Source organism: Marmota monax, unplaced genomic scaffold (assembly GCF_021218885.2).
Source record: "Marmota monax isolate L192 unplaced genomic scaffold, Marmota_monax_Labrador192_F-V1.1 WCK01_AAM20220418_F8-fsc00344, whole genome shotgun sequence".
Classification (NCBI taxonomy): Eukaryota; Metazoa; Chordata; class Mammalia; order Rodentia; family Sciuridae; genus Marmota; species Marmota monax.
The window spans coordinates 209,745-235,783 of NW_026692430.1; the positions used below are offsets into that span (position 1 = coordinate 209,745).

At 48.1% G+C, this 26,039-nt stretch overlaps 2 protein-coding genes across 3 annotated transcripts in view; one reads left to right on the plus strand and one right to left on the minus strand.

Moving 5' to 3' along the window:
- Nucleotides 1-2,992: 2,992 nt before the first annotated feature.
- Clu (clusterin) lies at nucleotides 2,993-17,038 on the minus strand. Of its 2 annotated transcripts, none has more exons than XM_046442947.2 (9): nucleotides 16,883-17,038; nucleotides 13,547-13,677; nucleotides 11,978-12,126; nucleotides 9,248-9,418; nucleotides 8,174-8,585; nucleotides 7,099-7,206; nucleotides 4,367-4,596; nucleotides 3,470-3,642; nucleotides 2,993-3,216 (listed from the first exon to the last, which is right to left on the minus strand). In XM_046442947.2, exons 2-9 carry the CDS (start codon nucleotides 13,638-13,640, stop codon nucleotides 3,207-3,209), a joined length of 1,347 nt encoding a protein of 448 aa, XP_046298903.1. In that variant the 5' UTR covers nucleotides 13,641-13,677; nucleotides 16,883-17,038; the 3' UTR covers nucleotides 2,993-3,206. The 2 variants fall into 2 exon arrangements, with proteins under 2 accessions (XP_046298903.1, XP_046298904.1); XM_046442948.1 differs by lacking the exon at nucleotides 16,883-17,038 and adding an exon at nucleotides 16,412-16,433.
- A 4,444-nt stretch (nucleotides 17,039-21,482) lies between these two features.
- Scara3 (scavenger receptor class A member 3) overlaps nucleotides 21,483-26,039 on the plus strand; it is a 40,078-nt gene continuing 35,521 nt past the window's right edge. Inside the window, exon 1 of the mRNA XM_058578788.1 lies at nucleotides 21,483-21,674. The gene's annotated coding sequence lies outside the window, so the exon portion shown is untranslated. The remainder of the gene's footprint in view (nucleotides 21,675-26,039) is intronic.

A 26,039-nucleotide genomic window follows, 5' to 3' on the forward strand; every position in this document is an offset into this window, starting at 1 on the left:
CTTACCAGCCGATTCCCTGTGTCCCCAACGGGAAAGTGGCTGGTGGTGGGACCCAGGTTAGATCCTAAGAGGAGCCTTGGCTTTGGTGTGGCTGCATGACTATGGCTTGGCACCCATGAAGTCAATGGCGAAGATGTACGTGTCCTCGTGAGCGTGAGGCTGGAGTGAGAGGTGCCCTGTCCCCATCCCCGTGCTGTGCCTGAGGGCTGGGTGCTAGCCCATGTGGGATTGGGCACTGGAGGCCAAGGTGAGGTTGTGGGAGTTGTCTGGTGTCAGTTGAAGGTCACAGCTTTTGTTCCACTGGGCGATGGTGGCAGAGTGAGAGCAGGCAGCTCATGGTGCTGTTCCTCCACACGCCCTTTCCTGACTGAGCCCCCACCCGACCTCAAGGCGGACCAGAACTGGCCTCAGACTGGGGACAGGGGCAGGAGGGCTGTACAACTCTGACACTGACCACTTGACACGGCAATGTATAATCCAGGAGGACATTGACCTAGGGTTAGGATCAGTGATCACCAGATCAGTATGTGGGAACAGCGGCAGAGAGCTCATTATAGTGATCGCCCTTTCCATTAACAATCTCTAAAGACCTGAGCATTTTTGCATCTTGTCTAGAGCTATTTCATACGTCCTGGGTTTGCCAGGCTCCTCCTTCCAGCTAAAATACACCTGGCAATGCCAGGTCCGTGCAGGACACTGGAGTGGGAATCCCTGGGCAGCTAACAGGTGCCAGTGGGATCCGTTGGCCTGCGTTCAGATCACACCTGCGTTGGGTCCCAGCTCTGGCCCTTGGGGCTAAAAGCTTGCAAACAAGTGGCCCCAGCCGTTTCTACAGCTTCACTCGCAACAGCCTCTGCAGGCCTCCCCTTGTTTCCACCTCATGCTTAATTCTGAATAGCAACTTCTGAAACCAGTCTGCCCTGGTGCCAACTCACGTGAGGGCACCCTTAGGAAAACCTGCCCACCGTAGCCAGTGCCTTCTCACTCGATACCATCTCCAGCACATCCTTTTACTTCCTGTTAACTCCAGTTACTGGAACACTCGGTTTGCTTGAATCAATCTCACTTCCAAAGCCAAAGCCCTCCCGGTCCCCTATCAGGCTGGCCCTTGTGTTGACCCCAGCCCTCTCTCCAGAGCTCTGCTTTGCTCACCCCTGGGCATCTGCCAGCTCCCACCCTTGCCTGCTCCCTGCTCCTTCACAGTGAGGGATGGGCAACTCTGAGGTCCCTTCACCAGCTCTTGGGGCTGTGAGGAATTGGGGTGGGGGTGTTCCCACATCCTGCCCACATGACACTTCTCTGATGAGGGCCACACTCTTTTGTAACTTGTGGGAAATAACCCCTCCTCCAGGGTAATTGCTGGGACCTAATGGGACAACACAAAGCAGTTGACCCAGGAGTCAGAGCGCTCTGGCTGGCCAGTTCATAGTTGCCGGGTGCTGGGCACTGCTGAGCGCTAATGTCACTTACAGTCATCCCAGACTGTATCTCCTTACAGCTTTCTGGCAGATGATCGTCAAGTGTCAGCTCAGGCTAACAGCAGACTGCCGATCCAGGCAGACATCAAAGCCATCTCTCTCAGATCACCAAGCCCTGTTCCCACTTTGGCACAAGAGTTCCTGGACCCCAAACCAAGGGCTCATTATCCACAGCCCCCTCCCCAGATTTAGCTGCATCTTATCCCCAAGCCTTGGTGGTCTCATGTTCTACCTCAGTCTTCCTAGTGTCTCAGGTTGGAACTCTGTCGGGGATAGAGGGTCATCCAGGGATCCTTAAAACCAGGCCACCGTGCAAAGGGGGAAAGAGTGGAGGCACGGGGTCCCCATGAAGCTAAATCAGCTGCGGGGCCTGCCTTTTAGGGTTCCAGTGTGAGAGTTGAAAGTAAGTGCATGAAGAAAAATCCCGAACACTGAATATAGTAACTGCCACAATCTAGCAACCCAACAATGGAAAAGATGAAGAAATTGTTCAAACATGCTCTGTGACATTAGCATGATATGTAATTTATAATTATGGTCATTTCAGCAAATCCTCTCTGACCTCATAACCCTGGCTACCGTATACCATTAAGTTAAGTGCACTGATCTTCCTCTGATTTTCCTTGAGAATAATCCTAAATATTAACCTGAGACTAAGGTTACCACTAAGCCTTACCACTTTGATGCCCATGTGGCCAAGGTACTTGGCAGTGTCCTAAGGATATTCTAAGCCATGAATGTGCATGTGGACTTTGCCACAAGCCTGGCATGCAACCAGATGGTTTTTTTTCCATGTGCAGCATATTTGATGGATAGAAGTCTGCAATTAGAGAACATTAATGAATGCACAGCTTGATACTTATGGATTTAGGTTTGTATCACGGTTAGTTAGCGCCCCCTTTTGGCAATATCATAAACTGCAGCTCAGTTAAATTTCAGACTGAGCTGCAAATGAGTCTTCTAGACCTGGGCAGAGAAGTGCCTGTGGCCCAGAGTAAGACAGAGGGACAGTGGCAGGGGAGTCCACAGTCAAGAAGGTGCCCATGTATTCCAAGTTCACAAAATAAGAAAATCGCCTCATTTGATCTTCACAGACTATAGTTTTCATAAGGAAAATATCAATCATGTATTGAATACCCAGCAAGCCTTATCGTTACCCCCTCTTCGCCTGATCTGGTTCTTAGTGTATTCCTTTGGGAGATCACCCGTGCCCCAGTTAGAATGCGCTGACAGTTTTATAACAATGGAAAAGATTCATGTTTCAGGGATTTCTTTTAGTTGGCTTGTGGCATATACCGGTTTTTCTCAAAACAGGAACGTCTTGAACTGGCTCAACTTTGTCATCGTACATATCCCTTTTACTCTCCACTGTGTGATCATCCTGAGCCATCAGCCACTACTAACTGTTCCCATCTCTTCCTTTTTCCTTACCCCCCCACCCTCGCAGCCCCACACCAAAATGAAGGAGTTGGGGGGTAGAGGACGGGGAACAGCACGAAGAGAACTTGGGGCACTCAGGTCACAAGGTAGCTTTATTGAATTAGTTGCATGCGGAAGCAGCTCTTCCCACAAGCAGCAAATGCAGGCATTAGAGCATAAAATCCTGGAGAGGCCGGCGGGACTGGGGCCTAGTCACGGAGAGACATGCAGAGCTCTCTGGGGGGCTGTGGTTCGTCTCAGGGGAGCTGCACTCAGATGCCTCTGTTTATGGAAAAGCAACACTCACACTCACTCCTCTCTGAAAAATAAAAGGGGAGTACGGGAAAGGGTGGATTTTCACCAAGAAGCAGCCACCAACACCCACATTCTTATCTGTTAGCAAAGAACATTCCTCAGAGGAAAAATAAAATTCCCGGTGGTTTCCTGACTTTGTTCTTGGGCTCTGGCCACAGGCATGGGCATTCTGCCCAGACTTTATACCCTGTCCCTTATCTCAGCCCCCAGGGACATCTAGGGCTCTGCAGAGCCAAAAGAAAGGCCTGTCCACCTACCGGCTCTTCTTGCGGTATTCCTGCAACGCTTTCTCTGCCACAGTGTCCATAAATTTAGGGTTGTCTTTGGGGACCTCTGGGATTACCACAGTGATGGGGTCTGAGTCGAAGAGCTTCACAACCACCTCAGTGACACGGGAGGGGGCTTCTGAGTTGGAAATGTGGGAGGTCACCTAGACAGAATAAAAGAAAGAGAAGAGCCGCATGTCACGGCCACAATGCCCACACTTTATAATAAGGCCTATGATGCAGAAGCTCCATCACACCTTTAAGAACACCTGGACATCTGACAGGTTGCTTGTTACTAATACAAACATCTGTGCAACTCATCTGATCAGAAATGCCCTGCTTCACACATGCCTTTGAAAGGACAAAGGCCATCTGCAAACGACCAGCCCAATGGGCACCCAGAGGGTAAAAGTGTTTTCTAAGAACTTATCTTAGTGCAGCTACTGGCCAGTCTGTGGTCACAAAAAGAATCCGAAAAACAAAAACAGGGTCTTCAACACTAGAGAGAAATTGGCACTGGCAGAGGACAATCAGCAACCATGATCCACTCCCCATGGCCCAGGACACCAAGCAGCTTTGAGAAAGAGTCCAGCCTTTGCAGCCAGGGCTAACTTGCCAGGGGAGTTGCCCATAGTCCTCCAGGCTGGGGCTAGCTCTGGGACCTGGCTCGCTCTCCTCATCTGGGGACGGTCATGTTATTCTGCCTCCCTGGCTGGGTCTTTAGTGCAGCACGGTACAGATGGGTTTCCTATTTCCTGCTATGTGGTAAATGCCCAATGAAAAACCTAAGTGCCCTCTGTAAATCTGTGTCCCATTTTGGGGCTCACATCACCTCCAGACCATGTCTCAGGTCCCCCCGCATCAGCGTGTGGCCAGGACACAACTCACTGTGGAGACCCGGAGATAGGCCTGGTCTTCGCTCTGGGTGAGATTGGCCAGTTGGGACAGCCAGCTGAACTGGTCGTTGAGCTGCTCCAGCAGGGAGGAGGTGTTGAACATCTTCCGCTGGTAGGAACGGAGCAGCTCGTTGTACCTCTGGGTCAACCTCTCAGCGATCTGGAGGGAGTCGTTGAGCTCCTGCCGCAGCTGAGCCTGGGCGGGGTTGTTGGTGGAGCAGTCTGTCCAGAGGGGGAAGAGCACAAGGCAGAAACGTGAAGGGAAAGCTCAAAAGGGACAAAGATGCGAAGGGAAACCAGCCCACACAGGCGGGAATGGCAGCGCACAGGATGTTTGTGAGGGTCCCCCCAAAATAGAGTTCTCCCCAGAATGGGAATCAAGACACTTGCTCCTTCATGAAGAAAGGCTTGCTCCAGGAAAAAAATGTCAGCTGAACTAAACAGGGTGCTTAGTGATGTGACTGATTTATCTCCTTGGCAACTGGTAACAGTGTCGAGCACACTTGACGAAAATGGATCTCAAGTGCTCCATGTCCTCAGACCCAGGTCCTCGCAGAAGTCATTTCAGGAGAAAGGGGATTTTACTCACTCACATGGCTCCTGCTATGTACCAGATACCACATAAGGTGCTCTTTTCTCATGGTCTATGCATTCTGACTTAAGTATTAACATCCTACTTTACCAATAATGAAACTGAGGCCCACAGGAGTAAGACATTTGCTTAAAGCCATCGAAGAAATATCTTCAGGGTCAGAGTCGACCTCGAGTCTTTAAATCTTCACCTTGGGCTCTTTATACTTGGTGTCTGGGGTTCTGGAACATCTCCAAGCTTCCCTTTTGGGCCTATCTGCAGAGTTGGCAATTGTGGTTCTCAAAAGCCCATGCAGCACAGGGCTGTCCAGGACCTTAGGCCACCAAGCAGAGCAGGCTGGTGGCTGGGAATCCTTGCCTGCCCCCTGCCCACTAAGGCTGGTCACCAAGCTCAAGAGAACAGGGAAGACATAATCCATTCCTTTTGGTCAAGTGTCACTGCAGGTTTTCAGATCTAAATGCTACCCATTATCTTTTTAACTACTGTTTTTCTCTCCCTAAATTATTTCAAAAATATCCAGAAGAGGGTACCTCAAACCTAAGTGAATCAGGGGAAAGGAGATCTCTGTCTTCGTCTGGTGGCACCTTGCAATCATTGATAATAATAATAAAAAAGAATGTCAGGTGGGACAAGAAATAGCATTAATGTCAAGAAGGTGGTTGGAAGGGAATGTGTGATGAGTGATTTTCAGTCTCTTACCAGGAAATAATTAAAAATAAGAAAAGTTCTCCAGAGCCAAGACTCTGCCTGGAACAGTAATTCTCCACTAGGGAAGATGCAGCCTCCCAGGGGACACTTGGCAAGTTCTGAAGACGCTGTTGGCTATCACAACTGGTAGGGGCAGGTTGCTACCGACATCTAGTGGGAAAAAGCCAGGGATGATGCTGAACTCCCTGCAACACACAGGACAGAGAAGGTCCAGTCCAAAAGGTCAGCAGGCTGAAACTGAGAAATCCTGGGCCAGTGTCCCCAGGCAGTACAGCTTAGATACTTCAAAGTGCCTTGAATAAAAAGCTACTGCTTTTTATTCTTCCCCAAGCCAAAAAAGGGGGTCTGTTGAATTCAGTCGATAGGTGCACGAGGTCCGATCTGAGTCTAGGCCCTAAGGTGACAGCTTTCTGCCATTCTATGATATTTTTATGGGAAAAGCTCAGAAGCATGGTCATGTATGTATCTACAGCTTCTTTGCACTCTAGCCCCTGAAAGCACTATTATTTATTTTGCTTCTAAACTCACAGGAGCAAGGCTGGGAATATTTAACCAGACTGTAAAGGTTTGCCAGGCCTTTACAGTAGGATAAGCCACAGTAGGATGAGCTACCTACCAGGAGAAAGTTAGCTCATTCTGAGCAGGGAAACTGCTTACTAAGGACTTTCATAGCTGTTATCTCAAAGTAGGGAGAATTTCATTAATAGCCAGACCTGATTAAATGGAGAGAAACAGTTGAAGGCAGATCTTTCCTTTGCCTGGGGAAGTGATGGACAAAAGGAAATGAAGAGTGCCAGCATGGAGGTGGACGAGGTCCCTAGGGCCCCCAGGGAGAAAACCCAGGGTGCTGATTGCCAACACAGCCCAACCCCCAGCTGGCCTGTGGTGGGGGTCACATAGTCTTAGATGAGTGACTCAGCCTTCCTGTGACCTGCGCTTGCTCCTCTGCAAGGTGGGGACAAGAACTGTATCCAACTTATCAGGTCGTCCTGAGGACATGAGTAAACAGCCGTAGAGTTTAGAACGGTACCTGCCACGTGGGAGCGTTGGTCAAACAAAACACACGCTGCCTACAATTTCATAACGTGCCGTGGAAAACGAATATGGCCAGCACGCCTGGAACCTGGGGGCACAGCTGGGGAGGTCAGAGGGGGAGGGCTTTCTTTCACAAACCTTGGCGGCACCCACGGCGGGCTGCCTCTTTACCACGGGCCTGCCCAGTGAGGGGCACCTTACGTTTGTCTCAGAATAATCTGAATCTTCAACCTTTGAGGGCACCAGGATACTCAAGGCTGAGGACCTGCCCTGGGGTCACAGCTCAGAGGTACAAAGCTGGAATCTGTAAAAAGGCCACCCCACGAGGCAACAAGGAACTAGGACACAGCCGATGACAGGGAAAGCTGGCACTCTGACCCATAACTCACCCACAGACAAGATCTCCTGGCACTTGTCACACCGGTCCTTCATCTTCAGGCATCCTGTGGAGTTGTGGCGGATCTCCTTGCACACGGCCTTCTGGTCATCGTCACCTTCTGCGGACACGTGAGGGAAGAAAGAGGCTGAGGCGCTCGGCAACACAGGGCAGGCCCCACTGATTTCTCAGCCCCCTTCTACAAAACTGTTTGGCCCTTTGAGATCCTGTGGTCAGAGCAGGTTGCGACTTGGTTATCTGCCTCCACACATGGCTTGGGGTCTTGGGGTTCCTGCAGAGGCACCTGTGGGCCCCTGTCCAGGCAACTGCCTCCCCTCCATCTGAAGAGACCCCTCTTGCCCCCACACTCCTCTGCATAATGCAACTTGCTCTGCACTCTCCCTGGCTCCTGCTCTCCTGCTGGCTGGTCAGCAAGGCTCTGGAAGGAAGGGGTGCATCCTCCTCAGAGCCTCCTGACACCTCAACTTCCACCCCTGATGGAGCTGCAGGAGACGCTTATTCAGCACGAGGCCCTCCGGCACTTTCATGCTTTTCGGGCCAAACCCCAGAGCCGAACCATACAGAAGAGGGCGCAGCGTGGCCAACAGAGCCTTGATGAAGGAAATCTACTCCTGAGGGTCTGGGCTTCTCCTGTCCACATCACACCTCACTCTTAAACTATGCATTGCGCCCTCATTCTGAACCAGGCCCCATGGTCACAGCCATAAACCCCTTCCTTAAGGGTGATGTGGCTGTGACGTACTTCCCTGCCAAGAAGGTGTGGCCCCACACCAAGCCCCCTAAATTCACCAGGGAAAGAGGCTCCAATCCTATAGGAAGGGCAGGCAGTGTCATGCAGAGCAGCAGCTGGTTGGCTGGAAATAACACCGACTCCAACCCCTGCAGAACTACATGGGGGGACCCCACTTTGTCGGCCCTGAAACCTCATGCATTCCTTTACCTCTGTCGCAGTCCTCTTCCTCTTTAAATGGGTTAATGCCACCCTCCCGGGGTTGCTGGGAAACACGGGGATGAACACATCTAGTGGGCTCCCATCCCTCCTTGGAAGAAAGGGACCTCTTTCTGACCTCTTATGAAGTCCATGTTCGGGGACTGGGAGCCTAGGCCGTGGAACGGGACGTCCATGGCCTGTTGAGCCTGGTGTATCATTTCGAAGAAGGGCTGGAACAGGTCCTGGAAGCCCAGATGCCCGTAGGGGGAGAGAGGCAAGATGCTGCGGGCGAGGCGGGACTTGTGATAGAGGAAGTGAGGCCTCCGGTGGGGGAAGCCGAAGGGTGAGAAGTAGCGGGTGTCCTGGGGCTCGTGGGTGAAGAAACTGTCCTGGAACAGTGTGTCCATGATCCCGGAGGCCCTGGTGAAGCTGTCCTGCATGGCATCCAGGATGTGGTTCTGCTTACGGTCGCTCTCCAGCAGGGAGTCGATGCGATCGCCGTTCATCCAGAAGTAGAAGGGTGAGCTCTGGTTCAGGAACTCCTCCAGCTGGGTGGCCAGACGACTCAGTGAGGAGGTGCCTGCCCGGCCAGCCCTGCCTCTCACAGCACAGGCACACAGCAGGTGACTGAAGGGCCCCCACTGGACCGGCTCCCAGGTGTACCACCTGGGAGGCCAGTGCCCCCACCACCCACTCCACCCCCACCAGGCCCTGAGGTGCACAAATCCCCTAGAGTTGATGAAGTCCAGTTCAGAGGGGCCCCCTGTCACTTGTGGCCTTTAAGGACACTGGCCCAGCTGCTTGGCTGCTCAGCATTCAGGGAACAACCAGATTCACTTGAGTCCCAACCAAGTGAGGCCCATAGGTAAGGCCCGTGGATTCAATATTAATGCACTAAAAAATGTTTTAGTTTCCTCCGCCTCAGTGGGCGCAGGACTCTGCCACGCCACAAATGGCAGAGTTTGTTGTTATCCAGCTAATCCTTGCTGGGTAAAGGTCTTTGGAGGGAGGCACATACCTGACACACGTTAGTGACAACTGCCATGTCCACACTCACATGAACAATCATGACTGACAATCACAGTCAATCATGGCATAGGGTTGGGATGCAACCGGCCAGTACTAACCAACAGCACCGGATGTGGAATGAAGTGTATTTTGCTAGGTTCTCCTCACTCCCCACTCCAAGCCTAAACCACACCCTTTTCACCTGGTGGCCAACTAAGCCCGAGCCGCTTCTGCACACGCGTGCGTAGAACTTCATGCAGGTCTGCTTCAGGCAGGGCTTACACTCTTCCCACAGGGCCATCATGGTCTCGTTGCACACTCCCGGGATTGCCTTCAGCTTCATTTCAGAGTCCCTGGTCTCATCCAGGGCATCCTACAGGGAGACAGGAGGCCAGGTTTGCCACAGAGGCCACACTTCACCCCTCCCCTGCACTCCCGCTGGGTGCCTGGCCCTCCCCACCTGCAGGACTTCCCATGGTCTGATCACCGGATGTGCTTATTTCCTCCCCTGCACCAACACCCTTGATCCCACATTTGCCCACCTGGAATGCTCTTCCCACTTGGCTTCCCATAGCCTCTCCTCCCTGGAGGCCCAGCCGACCTCTAGAACTCAAAAGTTCTGACTTACTGCTGTGGCAGTTTCTACCCCGATTTACTTCTCACTTATACCTCATTTGCTATATAATCCCATAAGAGTGTATCCCAAGGAATTTTCAAAATAAAGAAAAAAAATCTTTATATAGGTATATGTCATTGCATATATTTTATATACGTGAAAAATAGTCTGGGGGTCCATTTTCAGAATCTAGAATTCAGCCTTAATTGGATCCAATAGTAGTCCTTCCCTTTTGCCCGCACTAATTCTAAAATCAGCCAATCACATAGATGGTAACCCCAGACCCCTCCAATAAGAGTGCAGGGAGGCACTGTGTTAGGTTAGAGATACAAACAGAGCGAATGCCCACCTGGGCACTCTTGCTAGCAAGATTTCCCTAGCACCCCCTTAGGTGGGAGTAAAGGTCTGCCTTGCCTACCCACTTTCCACAATGCATTTTGATTTCTTGCAGCACCTTGTTATTTCTAATATATACACACATCAGAAACAATCCAGATGCTCAAAAGCAGAGTACAAGTTAAACAAATTATAGAACAGTAATCCACTCATCAGTTTCAGATATCCAAGGTCAACCTACTACAGTCCAAAAATATTACAAAAGTACCATGAAGAGTTAAGATGTTTTGAGAGATTGCATTCATACTTTTTGTTACCATATGTTGTTCTAATTATTCTACATTACCATATGTTGTTATAATTGTTGTTGTTAGCCTCTTTTGGCACTTAATTTATGGATTAAATGTTATCAGAGGTATGTATGCACAAGAAAAAAACAGTATCTACAGGTTTGGTGGTGTCCTTGATTTCAGACATTCACTGTGGTCTTGGAACATATCCTCTGTAGATAAGTGGGGAGACTACTTACCATATGTACCAACAGGTAACAAATACATCATTCATTACAAGGGATATTTATAAGTTTTAAGTATTATAGTAAGCATTTTTATTTTAAAAATTCATAATCTTGAATACAGCCATTGTGGGGGAAAATATAGAGGAAAAAAAGCAGGAAGAAATAGATCAGATGTTAACAGTGACTCCCTGCTCCCAACCCCCAACTCAGAACCTATTTGGAGCCTGCACATGGTCAGGGTTTAGAAAAATCTATTGAAATGAATCTGGGCATCAAGCCCTGAGCCAGGCATGGAACAAAACCAGATCCAAGATTTCACCCCCAAGAGTCTTTGAAAAGCAAATAAACTTTCCCCATTTCTTCACTACAGTCCCAGCATCAGGTGACACAGCCCAGGAAGGACTGTGGGTCACCATGGCAACCCAGCAAGGCACCCCACTGAGTCCCTCCCCTCCCCGCCAGCAGGGAGGGCCCAGGCACAGGTGTCAGCTCACCCTTACCTCTTTCTTTCTTTTTTATTATTTCTTTATATATGACAGCAGAATGCATTACAATTCATATTACACACAAAGAGCACAATTTTTCCTATCTCTGGTTGTATACACAGTATATTCACACCAATTTCTATCTTCTTACATGTACTTTGGATTATGATGTCCATCACATTCCACCATCATTTCTAACTCCATGCCCCCTCTCTTCCCCTCCCACCCCTCTACCCTATCTAGAGTTGTTCTATTCCTCCCATGCTCCCCCTCCCTACCCCACTATGAATCAGCCTCCTTATATCAGAACATTTGTTTTTTGGGGATTGGCTTACTTCACTTAGCATTATCTTCTCCAACTCCATCCATTTACCTGCAAATGCCATGATTTTATTTTCTTTTATTGCTGAGTAAAATTCCATTGTGTATAAATGCCACATTTTTTATCCATTCATTTACTGAAGGGCAACTAGGTTGGTTCCACAGTTTAGCTATTGTGAATTGTGCAGCTATAAACATTATGTGGTTGTGTCCCTGTAGTATGCTGTTTTTAAGTCCTTTGGGTATAGTCCAAGGAGAGGAATAGCTGGGTCAAATGGTGATTCTATTCCCAGATTCCAAGGAATCTCCATACTGCTTTCCATATTGGCTGCACCAATTTGCAGTCCCACCAGCAATGTATGAGTGTACCCTTTTCCCCACATCCTCGCCAACACTTATTGTTGTTTGTATTCATTAGCTGCCATTCTGACTGGAGTGAGATGAAATAATTTTTACCCCTCACACATCAGATAGAGCACTAATCTCTAGGGTATACAAAGAACTCAAAAACCTTAACACTAAAAAAACAAATAACCCAATCAATAAATGGGCCAAGGACCTGAACAGACACTTCTCAGAAGAGGATATACCATCAATCAACAAACATATGAGAAAATGCTCATCCTCTCTGGCAATCAGAGACATGCAAACCCTTACCTCTTTCTTCTTCTTGGCCTCCTCTAAGGTGTCAAGCAGCGACTTGCGTTCCTCATTTGTTTTTTCTATCAGAGTCTTTATCTCCTTCACCCCCTTGACAGCATTTTGGATTTCCTTATTAATGTACTTACTCCCCTGGGTGGACATCTCTGCAAGAGAAAGGCAGGAGGCAGGATGGGCAAGATGAGATCAGGTTGGGGTGACAATCCCAGAACCAGATAGGATGGTCAGAAAAGTCTGTTTGGCCCAGAGACTGTCAAAGCTGGGACCCCGCCCTCACCCTGGGGAGGTAGCACACAGCCTTGCCTAGCAGGACACAGGTCCCCATCACAGGGGTCCTGGGTGGTTCTACCCGACTGCTCAGAGATGCAAACCTCAGGAGCAGCACGTCTCAGAGAAGCACTACGCCTTCCCACTGCCACACCACCTTGGGGAACCCACAGCCCTCAAGATAGAATATACCGTTATTTTGGCTACAAATTTTCTGGAATTCTGTTTAACCAAATATTTGTACTTCTTTGTTCCAATGCAGAGTGGCAGGTGACAGGGACAAGAATATGAATGAATGGCACTGTCACCAAGGAGACTGCTTATCCTGTGCCACATTCTCTTTACCTACTTACTCCCAACACATGATCATGCCCACCAGATGGGGAAAGATGGGGACAGGGAGGTTTAGGGCCCATGGGCACACCATGTCCATCATGTAGGATGAATAAGTCCTGAAGGTCCATTTACAGATGGTGCCCACAGTTAGTAACACTAGATACCATACTTGGGGTTTTCTTTAGGAAGTAGATCTGTGTGTTCTCACCACAGAAGTAACAGGTAACTAGGGAAGGTGACGGACATGCTAATTAGCTTGTAGAATGTACATGTATTTCAAAGCATCGGTGTGTACTGTGATATATAATTTTTCTGGTCAATTATACCTCAAGCTAGGATGGGAGAGAAGCAGAGTCATGAGATCAAGATAGTAGCCCAGGATCTACAGCCAGGGAGTGGCAGGGCAAACGCACACCCAGGTCTCATCTCCAAATCTGGGGTTTTAGCCATGACCCCGCAGAACTGGTCCACTAGGAAGAGGGGGTGGGTGAAGGGAGAAGGGGTTTCTGGAAGGGGCTCAGGTAAGAGAAGACTCAACTGCCAAGCACTCACGCTGAACAGCACTGTCCCTTCCCTGCCCTGTGAGTGGAGAATGTGGAGCCTGGTTTCTTTTGGACAGGTGAGGACACATGGGCAGCAGCCCCATCACAATGCCTCAAATGGCCAGGCACAGTTTGGGGAAGAACCATGGGAGTCAGTAGTGGGACAGGGAAGGGAATGGCCGAATGAAATGCCAAGGGCTTGGGAAATGCAGACCAGTGCCCAAAAGACACCTGACCACAAAGAGCCTCAGCTCCAGGGGCAGGGCATGGATGGTCGGAGAGGGTTAGACAGAGAAATGCAGACTTGGGTACAAGATGAAAATGGCCTTCAGCACTTGGGACTGCAGAGACGGCACGTGAGCTTGTGCAGCAGCCCTGCCCTGGGCCTCGCCAAGTTGCACTCAAAGCCCAGTTTACTTGCCCTGGAGCTCCTGGTTGGAGACCAGCGGTTCTCCCAGGACCTGTCCGTCGCCCCAGGTCAGCAGCAGCCCCACACACAGCAGCAGAGTCTTCATGGTGCCACCTTCTCTGATTCTGGAATCCTAGCACGCTCTGTTTAGAGAGAAGGGGAAGCCATCATGGGAACAGCTGGGCCACTGTTGGCTTCCTGCCCAGCTCACTGCCTGCTGCAGCTTCCAGGAACTTGGGGACATGTGGCCCTCAGCCGTCCCCCCAGCTGGCATTACTGCAGTTTTATCCCTGAGAAACTTTGGAGGACAGACCAGACCTGCCACTGACACCTTCAAAAGAAAACGAAGGCAGGAGATACACTGAGGGTGCAGACTCGTGGGAATCAGAGCGGCTGGGCTCCCCGCCAAACTTCCTCCTCCCACTAAGCAGGGCACACAGGCTTCCTGCATTGGGTCTCCTTGTCCAGAAAGGGCATCTAGGTATCAAACACTGAAAACAGGTCCCTTGGATCACTCATCTGTCCCTTCCCTGTTCCTCCTCACTTATTCACATCAGACATTACCAATCAATCACCACTCTGTTCCCCTCAGAGCCCCAGCACCACCTGAAGGTGCTTTATAAGAGTCTGAGACATGAGCATCCACCCCCTTAGGTTGGCACAGGAAGTTAAAGCCATTGGCCATCCTTAGTGTGAGACTTCAGGCAGGCTGCCTGTGGATTCCGAGGTATCCATCATGAGCACAGCAAAGAAGGGAGGGCCATCCAAGGGGTAGCGAGGGCAGAGTGAAGGAAGGGAAGGGCCAAGTGAAGGGTTAACCATGAGCCCAAAGAGCAAGTTCCCCAGAAAAGTCCCTTCAGGAGGACGTGCTCCTTGGCTCTGCCAAGTCCTTTTCAACCAGCCCATTCCCTCCAAGCTGGCACCAGTGTGCCCTGCCAAGGCACCCCTGCCACCATTGGGCCAGTTGCCCTGAGCCAGGGGACACGGGCCACAACCTGGGTCTTACACAATGGTCCCTTTCCTAGCAGCTAAAGTTGTTGCATAAGACAACTCCCCCTGCACCCTCGATCCCCCGCTCTGTAGCTTATCTGGGCTCACCGATTTCCCATGCCACTAGGGTTCACATCTAAAACCTGCTCTCAGCAGGCCCATCTGGACACTGGGTAGATCATTAATAAGACAAGTCTCTCCTGACGCAATTAGATGCAGAGCAGGCGGCAGCGTGGGAGTGAGCGCGGGTCAGCACCTTCCCCAACCATGGGGTGGGTGGCTGAGCTGGGCAGGACTTCAGGCCCACTAGGAAGGATCTGGTCTCTTAGGCTGTGCTCAGTGAGGCCTGGAATGCCTCCGGCAGGTACAGAGCCTTTGTTACACAAGAGAGATAATGCTAGCCAGAAACCCCTCTCCCAGAAGGCAACCCCTCCACCCCCACCCCTGCCCGAGCAACAACTTCTGGGAAATCTATCCTCAATGGTCAGAAACAGGTTCTCACCCAAGGGCAGGGCGGTGGACCTGAAGAGAGAGGGGAGAGGGCAGTCAAAGCAGAGAATAGGATGGAGGTGCTGGAGATGAGCAGCTGGCACGGGCTCTGTCCCAGCAGCCATCAAGCTCAGAGCTAAGAAAGGGGTCACTCTCCAACCCAGCCTCTCCACCTTCAGGGGCCGGGCCAGAGCCCAGAGGCAGGTGGGGCTCCCTGGGTCCCACAGCAAGCTGGTGGCAACCCAGGGTAAGAACCCAGTCCTCCCAACTATTGATCCAGTATCTTTTCTTGATACCAAGTCACTTCAATCTCTGAGCCTCTGGACCTAACAAGAGCTTACTGATGTAAATACCTTCTATAAACCCAAGGGTCGATATAATCATTGTATATTCTGACTGCTTTCAAACCTGACTGAGGGTCTATCCTGGGTATTGGCAACCTCTAACTGGCATTTCTGGAGAGGGGCAGAGGACTGAAGCAGGCCTACAGGCCACCTATGGTCCTCTGACTCTGGTTTAGCCTTAAGGAAATGATGGGTTACTTTTCCAGGGTCTTGTGATAATGCTTTTTTTGAGTCAGCATCTGCTTTTCTCCAAAACTAGGCACCTCTTGGATACTGCTGGTCCAAGGACAGCATGAGAATGAGGGCCAAAGCCCAATGCCCTCCCTCTAAATGAACTCTCTCCTCATCCCCTTCAGGGCTGGAGTCATGCCAAAGTCAAAGACCTCCTTTCCCCAGTACTGCACCACAGCCTCTTCCCTTGTGGTATTTTCCCTCCATGTTTGTTTGTTTGTTTGTTTTGGTACCAGGGATTGAACCCACTGAGCCACATCCCCACCCCTTAAGACAGGGTCTCACTAAGTTGCTGAGGCTGACTTTGAACTGGCGATTCTCCTGCCTCAGTCTCTGAAGCTGCTGGGATTACAGGTGTGCACCACCATGCCTGGCTCCTCCCTTTTGCATGCATTTTTATACCATAAGATTCTTTGCAATCCCTGTCTTCAAGTCTTCTTTAGAGGCACACTTTTGTGGGTGCACCCTCTTGAGCATCCTTTTATAGTACTGTACTTACTCTTAAATTCCTAATCTCTCCCTTCTTAAAAAAAAAAAAAAAAAATCATATCAGCAGCAGCCACAACTTCCCTCTCTCCCCCCCACCCCCACTAGGTCCAGGAATTCTGGAAGGCTAAGAGGCTTCAGTTCTTTTCCCAACCTGACACTTTAACACTGGAGACAGACCTCCCAAAGCCTCCCCAGACCTCAGATTACTATCTATAAACCGAGATGTGGAATCAGACGTCTGAGGCCTGATGGAGATTTCCTCTAGTGCACCTTAGGTGCATAAGGAAACAGAAAAATTAGGATTTAGGTGACTGCAGCATATACTTATACTTACAAAGCGCCCTCCGGAGAACTAGAAAATAGGAGAAAACAAGATGACTCAGCCTGCAACCGAGATGAACACCTTCACTGCGCCTCGGGAAGCGCCCACACGCAGGCAGCGCCGCCACGCCCCTGTACCTCCCACAATGCGCAGCAGCCTCCAAGCCTCAGTTTCCCCGATTTTGCAAAAGGAGGATTTTACATGTGACCGATTTACTGCTACAAATTTTGTGGTTAGAGCTCATGCGCACAGGGACTCCAGAGTCTCGCCTGTGCACCGCCTACCCAATCGGCCTGCGGTTCAACTGCCTGGCGACAGGGCTCTGGCCACCTCCCGGTGGGGTCCCCTGGGAGCTCTGTCTAAAGGTCAGGGCTGTGGAGTTGTCATCTCTCTCTACCTCCACCTGGCTGCTACCCCCGCCCTCCCATCGACCCCCTACGTCCCTGCGCTGGAGTAGGAAAGATGGGGACAGCTTACGCTTACCCGTCAGCTGCGCCAGCTCCGGTGCGCTCCTCCTAGCGACGCCGGGTGGTGAGCACCGCGAGACGCCGTATTTATAGCGCTCGGGCTCGCGTACACCCCCTTTGGGGCTGGCTGCAAACCTGCATGACTCACGCCCAAAGAATGCCATGGAATGCGCGGGGAGCTTTCTGGAAGCGGGGAGGGGGGGCTGTGCAGCACTCGGCTGGGGGCACCGGAGGGCGCGTCAGCTCCGCGAATGACCGCGCCAGTTCTAGGAGACACCCTGGGACTCGCTCTGCCTCAGGTGTTTCAGAAGCTCAGAGTCTGGACGCACCCCAGTAGGGCAGTGCTTGAGGGGTGCCCCAATCCACAGGGTTAGAAGGGTCCATTCTATGCTGGCCGGTACCCAGTCCAAAATACAATCTCACAGTCCCCCGGCCCCATTGAATGTTAATCTTTCACATTAAACACGCTCCACTTCTCCTGTTCTATTTAAATACGAAAGTGTCAGAAATAATGAGGGTAAGATGGAGAGAGGCGTTGTGCTTGGGAAGAGAATACATTAAGTGTTTGAAATCGGTTAAAGGATGAGCAGAGCATCTATTTGGGGAGACAGAAAGTCTCCCTGGACTCCTAAATCCTTGGAGCTTAAGCAATTATTGTCCCCTTTCACTTGGAACGCAGCCAAGCAGGCTGGGCTCCAGTGCTGGCACGGGACTAGTGCAGCCCCAGTTTAAAGTTCTACGTTTGCAGACTTGAAATTCTCATGCTCTCTGAACAAGGGCCTTGCATGTTCGTTTTGCACTGGGACCCATGTACAGAGTCATCCTCAACTGGCTTCTGCTGAGAGCAGGTGCATCTCCTGTCCCAGGAATCTGCACCCCCACCACCCCCAGAAGGCAAGAAACTGTCCAGGAGTCCCAAAGGTGCTGATACTTCTTAGGAAAGAAGCAGAGCTGTCCACTCTGGACTCTGGGACATTGGAGTTTGAGTAGAGAGGGCAAGGGCTGGCTTTGCTCTCAGGCTGGTGGGAAGACGGATGGAGCATGTATAGGCAGCCTGGTTTGGGGTGGTTGATTTTGAAACCAGGTGAAAGCAAAGAGCTTAAAGAGCTGTGCGGTCAGGGGCTGAGTGAGCTTCCTCTTCATGTCTGTGGAGGCTCAGCCTTAAGGTTGTTTCTGGTTCCCCCAGAGGGGAAATCCTGGGCTGCAGTCATAGCTGTGCCTCCAGGGTGACTTAGACGCCTTAGCCTTGCCCTTGGGCCCAGTGTCTTCCATCTGGACAAGAAATCTAGAATGTATCCTCTCTTAATCCTCCCTCTACCTGATACAATGCCAAGTGCAAGATCACCCACCCAGAAGGGAAAAAGGCAGCAAGAACTGGAGCAGTATTTGCCCCCAAGAAGAGGCTTCACTTTGTTTTCCTTTACAAACAAGTTGAATTATCAGCAACAGCTACATTTTCTGTGGAAACTGCCTCCTCTTTGGCATATCAGTACCTGGGGTCACAAGAACTGTTTTTGCGCTCACTCCTTGTAACTTTTCTGTTCTGTAGTTCCCCCAGCATCCTGTACAGGAAGCATAGATCTTCGATAGTTTTATTTTTAAAAACTGGACTTTGGAGGTCAGGCAGGGAGATCTGCTTAGTCAGCTGACTAAGAGAAAGGGAGGAGGGGAAGAAAGGATTTGGAAGAAGACAGCATGATTCACAGCCATGACTGGGTCCCCTGGGAATGCTTACTTGATTTTTCCAGCTCCTAAACAAACAAGGTTGGGAAGATTAAATTTTAAGAAAAAAAAAGTGCAAATTTTGAAGGCACCATAATGCATCACCGGATTCTTAACATTCTAAGGAGACTGCAGAGTCCTAGTCCATCCCTACACCCACCTGGACATCCCCACCAGATGGTCATCCTGCTTCTGTTTGAGTGCCACCAGTAACTGGGAGCTCACTACCTGCAATGTAAGCATTTCTCTAGGAAAGCTTTTAATAGGTTAGGACATCTCTTGTTGAGGCCCAGCCTCCTTCCTCCTGTGAAAGCAATCCTGAGCCCAGCTCTGTCCTCTGAAACCACACTGGGAAAATCCAACCCATCTCTCCTCCAGTGGCCTCCTGATATTTGAAGACGGTTAGTCGGCTCTCCCAGTGCCTCAGGCTGGGAGCTCCTCATCAAGAGTCATCAGACTCTTCCTTAGCCCTTGGGCTTTTTGGACCTTGCTTCTCTTGAAACACAGGAACCCAGCACTGAGCCTACCAATGCCAGAAGCGGCCTGGGCACAGAGCAGAAAAAGGCCACTCTTTCTCTTGCCCTAAACACTGCAAATAAGCTTTTATCTAGATGCTGAGTCACTTGGCTGATTCATGTAGAATGCATTATTTTGGCAGGTGCTGCTGGCTATGCACTGCTGTCCCCTGGGGAATTTATATGGCTGGTTTGGGACTGGCAGGGGGATGATGGGAAGGGGTTTGGTAGGGACGCGCTCTTATCTCTTTATTCTTTGCCCACCATCTTTGGCTGCCCAGATGTCTTTGAGCCAGATCTGCTGTGCAGTGTCCTTGTTATGCACCCCACATCCCGGCTATTACCCAGCTCAGCACCACCAGCGTGCAGTTCAGCCACCATGGATATAGCTAGAACAAACTAGAAATGAACAAGAGCAGTTTCCTATGGCCTGCATTAAGGATCACTTTCTAAGCCAGGCACAGTGGTGCCCACCTGTAATCCCAGCCACTCGGGAGGCTGAAGCAGGAGGACCACAAGTTTGAGGCCAGCCTGGAGAACTTAGCAAGATGCTATCTCAACATAAAAAATAAAAAGAGCTGGGGGTGTAGCTCAGTATGAGAAGCCCTAAGTCTAATTCCCAGTACTATTTTTAAAAAATCACTGTCTGAGCTGCAATTATTTAATGAGTACCTTCAGTCAATTAAAGGCCCACAATAAAATCATGGATAATAAAACATACGCAGTAAAACCAGACCACAACTGATGCAGAGGCATCCTGAGTGCTTTTTCTGGCTCTCCCTAAAACTCATCAGTTGGTCATCTCCATCCCCCCCTTTAGGATCTTTTTTTTTTTAATGTTTTTAGTTGTAGGTGGACACAATACCTTTATTTTTATTTATTTATTTTTATGTGGTGCTGAGGATCGAACCCAGGGCCTCGCACATGCTAGGCAAGCACTCTACCACTGAGCCACAACCCCAGCCCCCACTTTAGGATCTTTTGAGGAAAAGGTTTGAGGCTGGTCAATCCTGAGTTGTTCTTCCTGTACTTGGAAATAGACAAACATTACCTCTTCTTTACTATTAGAGACTGGTTATGTGATCTGTATTTCACTTCAAAGTTACTCAACTCCTTTAGCTCCAATTGTTAGGTTAAGGAGCCTTGAAAAAAAAAATGGCCCCAGATTTACTTCGAGTCAAACATACTCTTTCCACAACCACCTAGAATCCAACTAATTATTATTTCAGTTGAGTGGTTGTCTATGGAACCATATAATAGCTACACAATGGAATCCCCTGGGCCTTGCCTGAATCCCACCTCCAGAGGTTATGATTGATTAATCTGCAGGCAGCATCAGAGTTTTTAAAACTCTCCAAGAAAAGCAGCCAAAGTTCAGGAGCACTGCTCTCAAGTTTACAAATCGCTGGTGTAGGCTTTCCCACCCCATCCTCACTGCACCTCAGTGTCACTGTTGGAGCAAATGCTGTTAGTCCCGTTTTGCAGATGCACTGGAGGGAGGCCCAGAGGAACCCTTGACTGTTTTGCCTGCCCTGAGCTGAAGTCTGCCTCCTTACACTTTCTTTGTCCTTTATCTTATTTCTAAGGCAGCATCTGTGTTATCCTCTCCTCTGTAAGACAGACCTCCCAACATTTGGAAACCAAAATTATATTTTACCTTAAGTGTGTCTTTGTGCAAATCCTGGACCCCTTCTCATAGAGTGAGGTTGCCAGATGTCTCTCTCTCATTTCCACCCCAAAGATACTTCGTTTGGTCATTCATTGTCTCCCTTGTGTGGTTTCAGACACCAACTCTGGCTGGCCAGGTGATCTGACTGGTTCTCTGTGTCCACACGGTAATCTCTGTTTACTTTTGTGTAATCCTGTAATATGCTGTGCTTCTCAAATTGTTTTAAGCTGACCTCTGGATCAGGTTGAGGTGCTAAGAACACCCAAAGACACAGAACACGCTGGCTCTGGGTTTCCTCCAAGATTTAGGGAGAAAGGTGGATAGGTAGTAAATGATCAATCTTTTCTTTACCTGCCTCATTTTCAATTCCTTTCTAAATCTCATGTTTCTAGAGCAATGGATGTCTGCATACTTGGAATATGTGTATGTGTATATTAACAAGCAAATATATACATAAATAATGGATTTTTGCCTTTTTCTCTTCTACTTATAAACAATAAGTCACACGACACATCATTCTGCAACTTATTCTTTTCCACTTAATAAAATATCATGGACATCCCTCCACATCAGTGCACAGAAAGACCTAACTCATGCCTTTCAACAGCTGCGTCATATTACACGGGGAGGCTAAACGTATTTTATCCAGCTGTCTCCCTGGTCTAACTTCCTGCTGTTTCTCTAAGCAGCTGTCTGGAGGCGTCCTCAGTCTTGTTGGTGCCTTTATTGCTCTGTTTAAGGTAAATCCAGAGCACTGCATAAAAGAGATGGCTGTTCCTGAGGTTCAGCTGTCTTCTGTGGACCTTCCCCAAAGGTTGTGGTGACTTCCAGCCTCTTGGACAATGCCCACTCCCATGTGCTCTTCAGGCTGCCTGTTGTCCTTTGGAATCTGCAGCAATCTGGTGGGTGAATGATGATATTTTGCTACCCTAATCTTCTTGAATGCTTACTGTTTTCAACTAATTTCCTTCCCAGTGACTTGCCTAGCCATATGTGGGCTTGGTTTGTCTTTTTCCTGTGAATTTATAATAGCTCTCTAAGTACACAGAGAGAGCAACCCTTCGGGTGGCCAATGGTTCCCCTCACACATGAGGAAAATTCTTATGCAAGTGAAATTTGTTTATCTTTTTCTTTGTAGTTTCTAAATATGTGTCTTTTTTAAAAACATCTTGCTCTGGCCAGGTGCAGTGACACATGACTGTCATCCCAGCAACTTGGGAGGCTGAGGCAGGAGGATCCCAAGTTCAAGGCCAGCCTGGGTAACCAAGTGAGACCCTTTAATGACTTAATGAGACCCTGTCTCAAAATAAAAAATAAAGAGGACTGGGGTGTAGCTCAGTGTTAAAGCAAAAATAAGGAAAAAAAATTAAATGTCTTCCTCTAACTAGAAGATAGTTATTTTTCTTCTAGCTTTCCAATGTGTTAATTTTTTTTATTTAGATATTTAATCAAAATGAAATTTGTGTGTGTGTGAATGTGTACATAGATGCATGTGTAAGACAGGGATAAGGCAGTGATTAACCATTTTCTTCCAGATGTCTAACCAGTCATGTCAGCATGATTATCAAATAAACCACCCTATTCACACCAAGTGGAAATGCCATTTTTTCATATGTGATACTTGTCAAATAAACTTGGATCTATATTAAGACCTTCTGGTCTATTCCTCTTATTTGCTTCTTTTTCATGTGTAACATATTGTTTTAATTACATAGTTTTAAAATAGTAGTTAATATTGAGAAGTTAATCACCATCATTCTTCCTTTTTAAATTTTTTTGGTGATTCTCAGACTTTAATTCTTCAGTATGAATTTAAGATTAACTTTGCCCAATTGAAAAAAAATGTCGCTGTAATTATAATTGCATTAAATTAACATATTGGTTTCAGGGAAACTCAGATTTTTTTCTATTTTCTTTTCCTGTTTAGGAGTATAGCATATATCTGCAAGTAATTTAAACTATTATTTTTATTTTTAAATAAATCATCAATTTATTTGTTTTTTGAAAGAAACAACTTTTTGTTTTGTTGATTTTTTAAATTTTTTTGTTGTTGTTTATTTCAATTTCATTAATTTCAGCTCTGGTTTTAATTATTTCCTGTCTTTTACTATTTGGGTATTGATTAAATAAATTTTATACGATTTTAAAATAAATAGTACAATGAATACCAGTGCACCCCACATTCTCCCCCATTTCCCACCCTGCCACCCCTTCCATCCCCAAACTAGGAAAACTGTTGTTTTTATATTAAAATAAATACTGTTTTGTAGTGGTGTGATATGGTATGCAACTGACATACTGTTTTTTTAAAATAAAGTAAAAACCATAGATATATTGATTGATCCAGAGCCAAAAAGACATAGAAAAGTCAAAAAGTTCAGAAGGAAACCTAGAAGTGTTTGGAATAGGATAACTGAAGAAAGAGATTCAAGATGGATCTGTCGGTGGTGTTTGTGATGGCTAATGTTATGTGTCATTTGGGCTGGACCTAGTTTCCGAGATATCTATCAAACTCTATCCTAGATGTTTTTGTGAAGAAGTTTTTTAGATGATAGTAACATTTAAATCAACAGACTTTGCGTAAAGCAGATTAACCTCCAGGACATGATGGGTCTTATCCATTAGCTGAACGTCTTATGAAAAAAATGACTGTGGTCCCCTTAGGAAGAGGGAATTCTACCTCTGCATGGCCTTTGGACTCCAGCAGCAACATAAGTTCCTCTCTGGGTCTCTAGCCTGATGGCCTGCCTTCCAAATTTTCTATTTTCTAGTCCCCATGATTACATGAGCTGATTCCTTAACCTTTCTATCTCTATGATACCTCTGTAATCTCTCCATATAGATCTAGACCCAGATACCGAGAGACATGGCCCTGTACATCCATGAGAAGAGTCACATATACACAGCACACACACACATGCCACATACACACATAGTTCCTACTTATCCATAGTCTTGTTTTCCATGGTTTCATTTACCCCCCAGTTGACTGTGGTCTGTGCAAAGTTCTTGAAATGAATAATTCACACATTTTAATTGTATGCCATTCTGAGTAACATGATGAAATCTCACTGCATCTTGCTTTGTCCATTTTAGAGCACAAATTCCTCCTTGTCCAGTATATACAAGCTGTATCTGCTACCTACCTAGAAAGATACTGTGAGAGACCATATTCACATAAATTTTTTAATAGTATGTTGTTGTAGTTGTTGTTGCCGGAGTACGGCTGGCTGGGCAAAATAACCAGGGGGTGACGAATAACTTGTGTACGTTGATACAGCAGGAGTGGAAGCCGTTTATTACAGGACAGGAGCAGTATTTATACATTCCACACAGCTTATCTTAATTAGCATAAACTAGATACATCAGTCAACCAATCAGGAATCTCCACACTTAATGGCTCGCTGGTGTTACTTCACAAACCACTCCCTCTGGCAAAATGCCAGGCGCCAATCCAGACTTGTTTACAGACCTTAACATTAACCACTCCCTCTGGCAAAATGCCAGGCGCCATCCAGACTTGTTTACAGACTCTAACAGTTCTATTTTATTATTCTTTTTTGTGAATATCTTACTGTGTTTAATTTGTTTATGAAACTTCATCATAGGTGAAAAAAAAAAAAAAAAAAAACAACCCAGTGTGCAAAGGGTTTGGTAAGATCTGCAGTTTTAGGTATCCCCTATGGGTCCTAGACCATATCCCCTGAGGATGGGGGGCACTGTATACATCCTATTGGTTCTGTTTCTCTAGTGAGCTGTTACTAGGACAGATGTTGAAAGTCAAAGGAAAGGGCCAAAGGGCAGAGGACCCCTTTGGAAGTTTTCACCCTACCTTGATGGCCCTGAACCAGGTCCATGGTCTAGCTGTTGGTAAAATGTGCCTGAAACATCAGTCAAAATTGGTCACCCAAAGGCTGTAGTGCCCTTCAGGAAATCCTGTCTCCTCCCTTCTCATTCTCTGACGTTCTCTGTTCCTATCACACGCTCCTTTTTGTGCCTTCTTTGCTCTGAACCACTCAGGTTCTTTGACCCCTTGCTTCTACCAACTCCTCACTGGCTCATTTTGGTCTGGGCCCCTCCTGTACCTCTTCAGGCCTGGGTCCCACTCTGCTCACCCCGGGCTCGTCTGCTGCCAGGGTCCAGCTGTCTTTGTTTCTTTGATGGTGCATCTGCATGATCCCATCATGGCAACACCCAAGAATACAACAACCCCATTCTCCAGGCCCAAAGTGCAGAGGTGAGTGGTATCTTCACATCAGGGTGAGGCCCTTCCACCACAAACTCCAAGAATCGAGGGTAAAATCAAAGGTCATGTTTTGTTCTTTCTGTCCACAATATTTTGGGAGCACCTTTTGAAAGGCAGTGTGTGATCTTCTGTCTCTGAGCACACAGGAGCTGGATTTAGCCTGCCTGGGTTCAAGTCCCCAGATCTCCACTTACTAGCAAGTGAATGCTAAGCGTATGATAAAGCCTCCATACCATGTCCTCCTCTGATAGATGAAAAAAATATGTGCCTATCTCATAGGCTGTTGTGAGGGCTGTATTAGTCAGGGTTCTCCTTGAGGAACAGAATCAACAGGAACTAGGATTATAAAAAGGGGATTTATCAGGTTGGCTTATGCAACCAGAAGCTGGAGAGTCCACAGTGGCCATCTGCAAGCTGGAGAGCTGGAAGAACCAGTAGCTGCACAGTTCCAGAGGCTGAAGCCCCAGAACAAGAGGGATCAACAGTGCCACCCTAGTCTGAGACCAAAGGCTTCTGGAAAATCACTGGCTTTGGAAGAGTGAAGAAGTGAGAATCTGACATCCTCAGTGGATCACAGCAGCAATCAAGAAACCTTCAAGAAAAATCAAGCTTGCATCCACTGCTGTTTCCTTGTTCTCCCAATTTTTATTCCATCTAAGCCACCATCCTATTGGGTGGTGCTGCCCACTCTTAGGGAGGGTCTCCACTTCAGTTCGCTATCCCTCATGCCAATCACCTAGACACCTTCACTGACACACCTAGAAACCTCTTAACCATCAGCATCTCTTAATCCAATCAAATTGACAATTCAGTTTAACCATTACAAGGGTTAAACAAGTTCATGTTGGGGTATCAGACGAAGTAGTTTCCTTTGACTGCAAACTGAAAGTTTGATCCTTGATCCAACCCCAGGAGACTCAGACTGCGAATTCTGATACAAGGTCCCAGGAGTACCTCATGCGTATTCCCAGGCAGGTAATGTCCTTTCTGACCCTTAATCTCCTCATTTGTAAAACAGGGA

Coding starts and splice junctions, on each gene's coding strand:
- Clu (XM_046442947.2), bottom strand. CDS start 13,640: ATGAAGACTCTGCTGCTGTGTGTGGGGCTGCTGCTGACCTGGGGCGAC. Junction 12,127..13,546: donor CTCCAACCAGGAGCTCCAGG/GCAAGTAAACTG, acceptor TTTCTCTTGCAG/AGATGTCCACCCAGGGGAGT. Junction 4,597..7,098: donor CCAGGAGATCTTGTCTGTGG/GTGAGTTATGGG, acceptor CCCTCTGGACAG/ACTGCTCCACCAACAACCCC.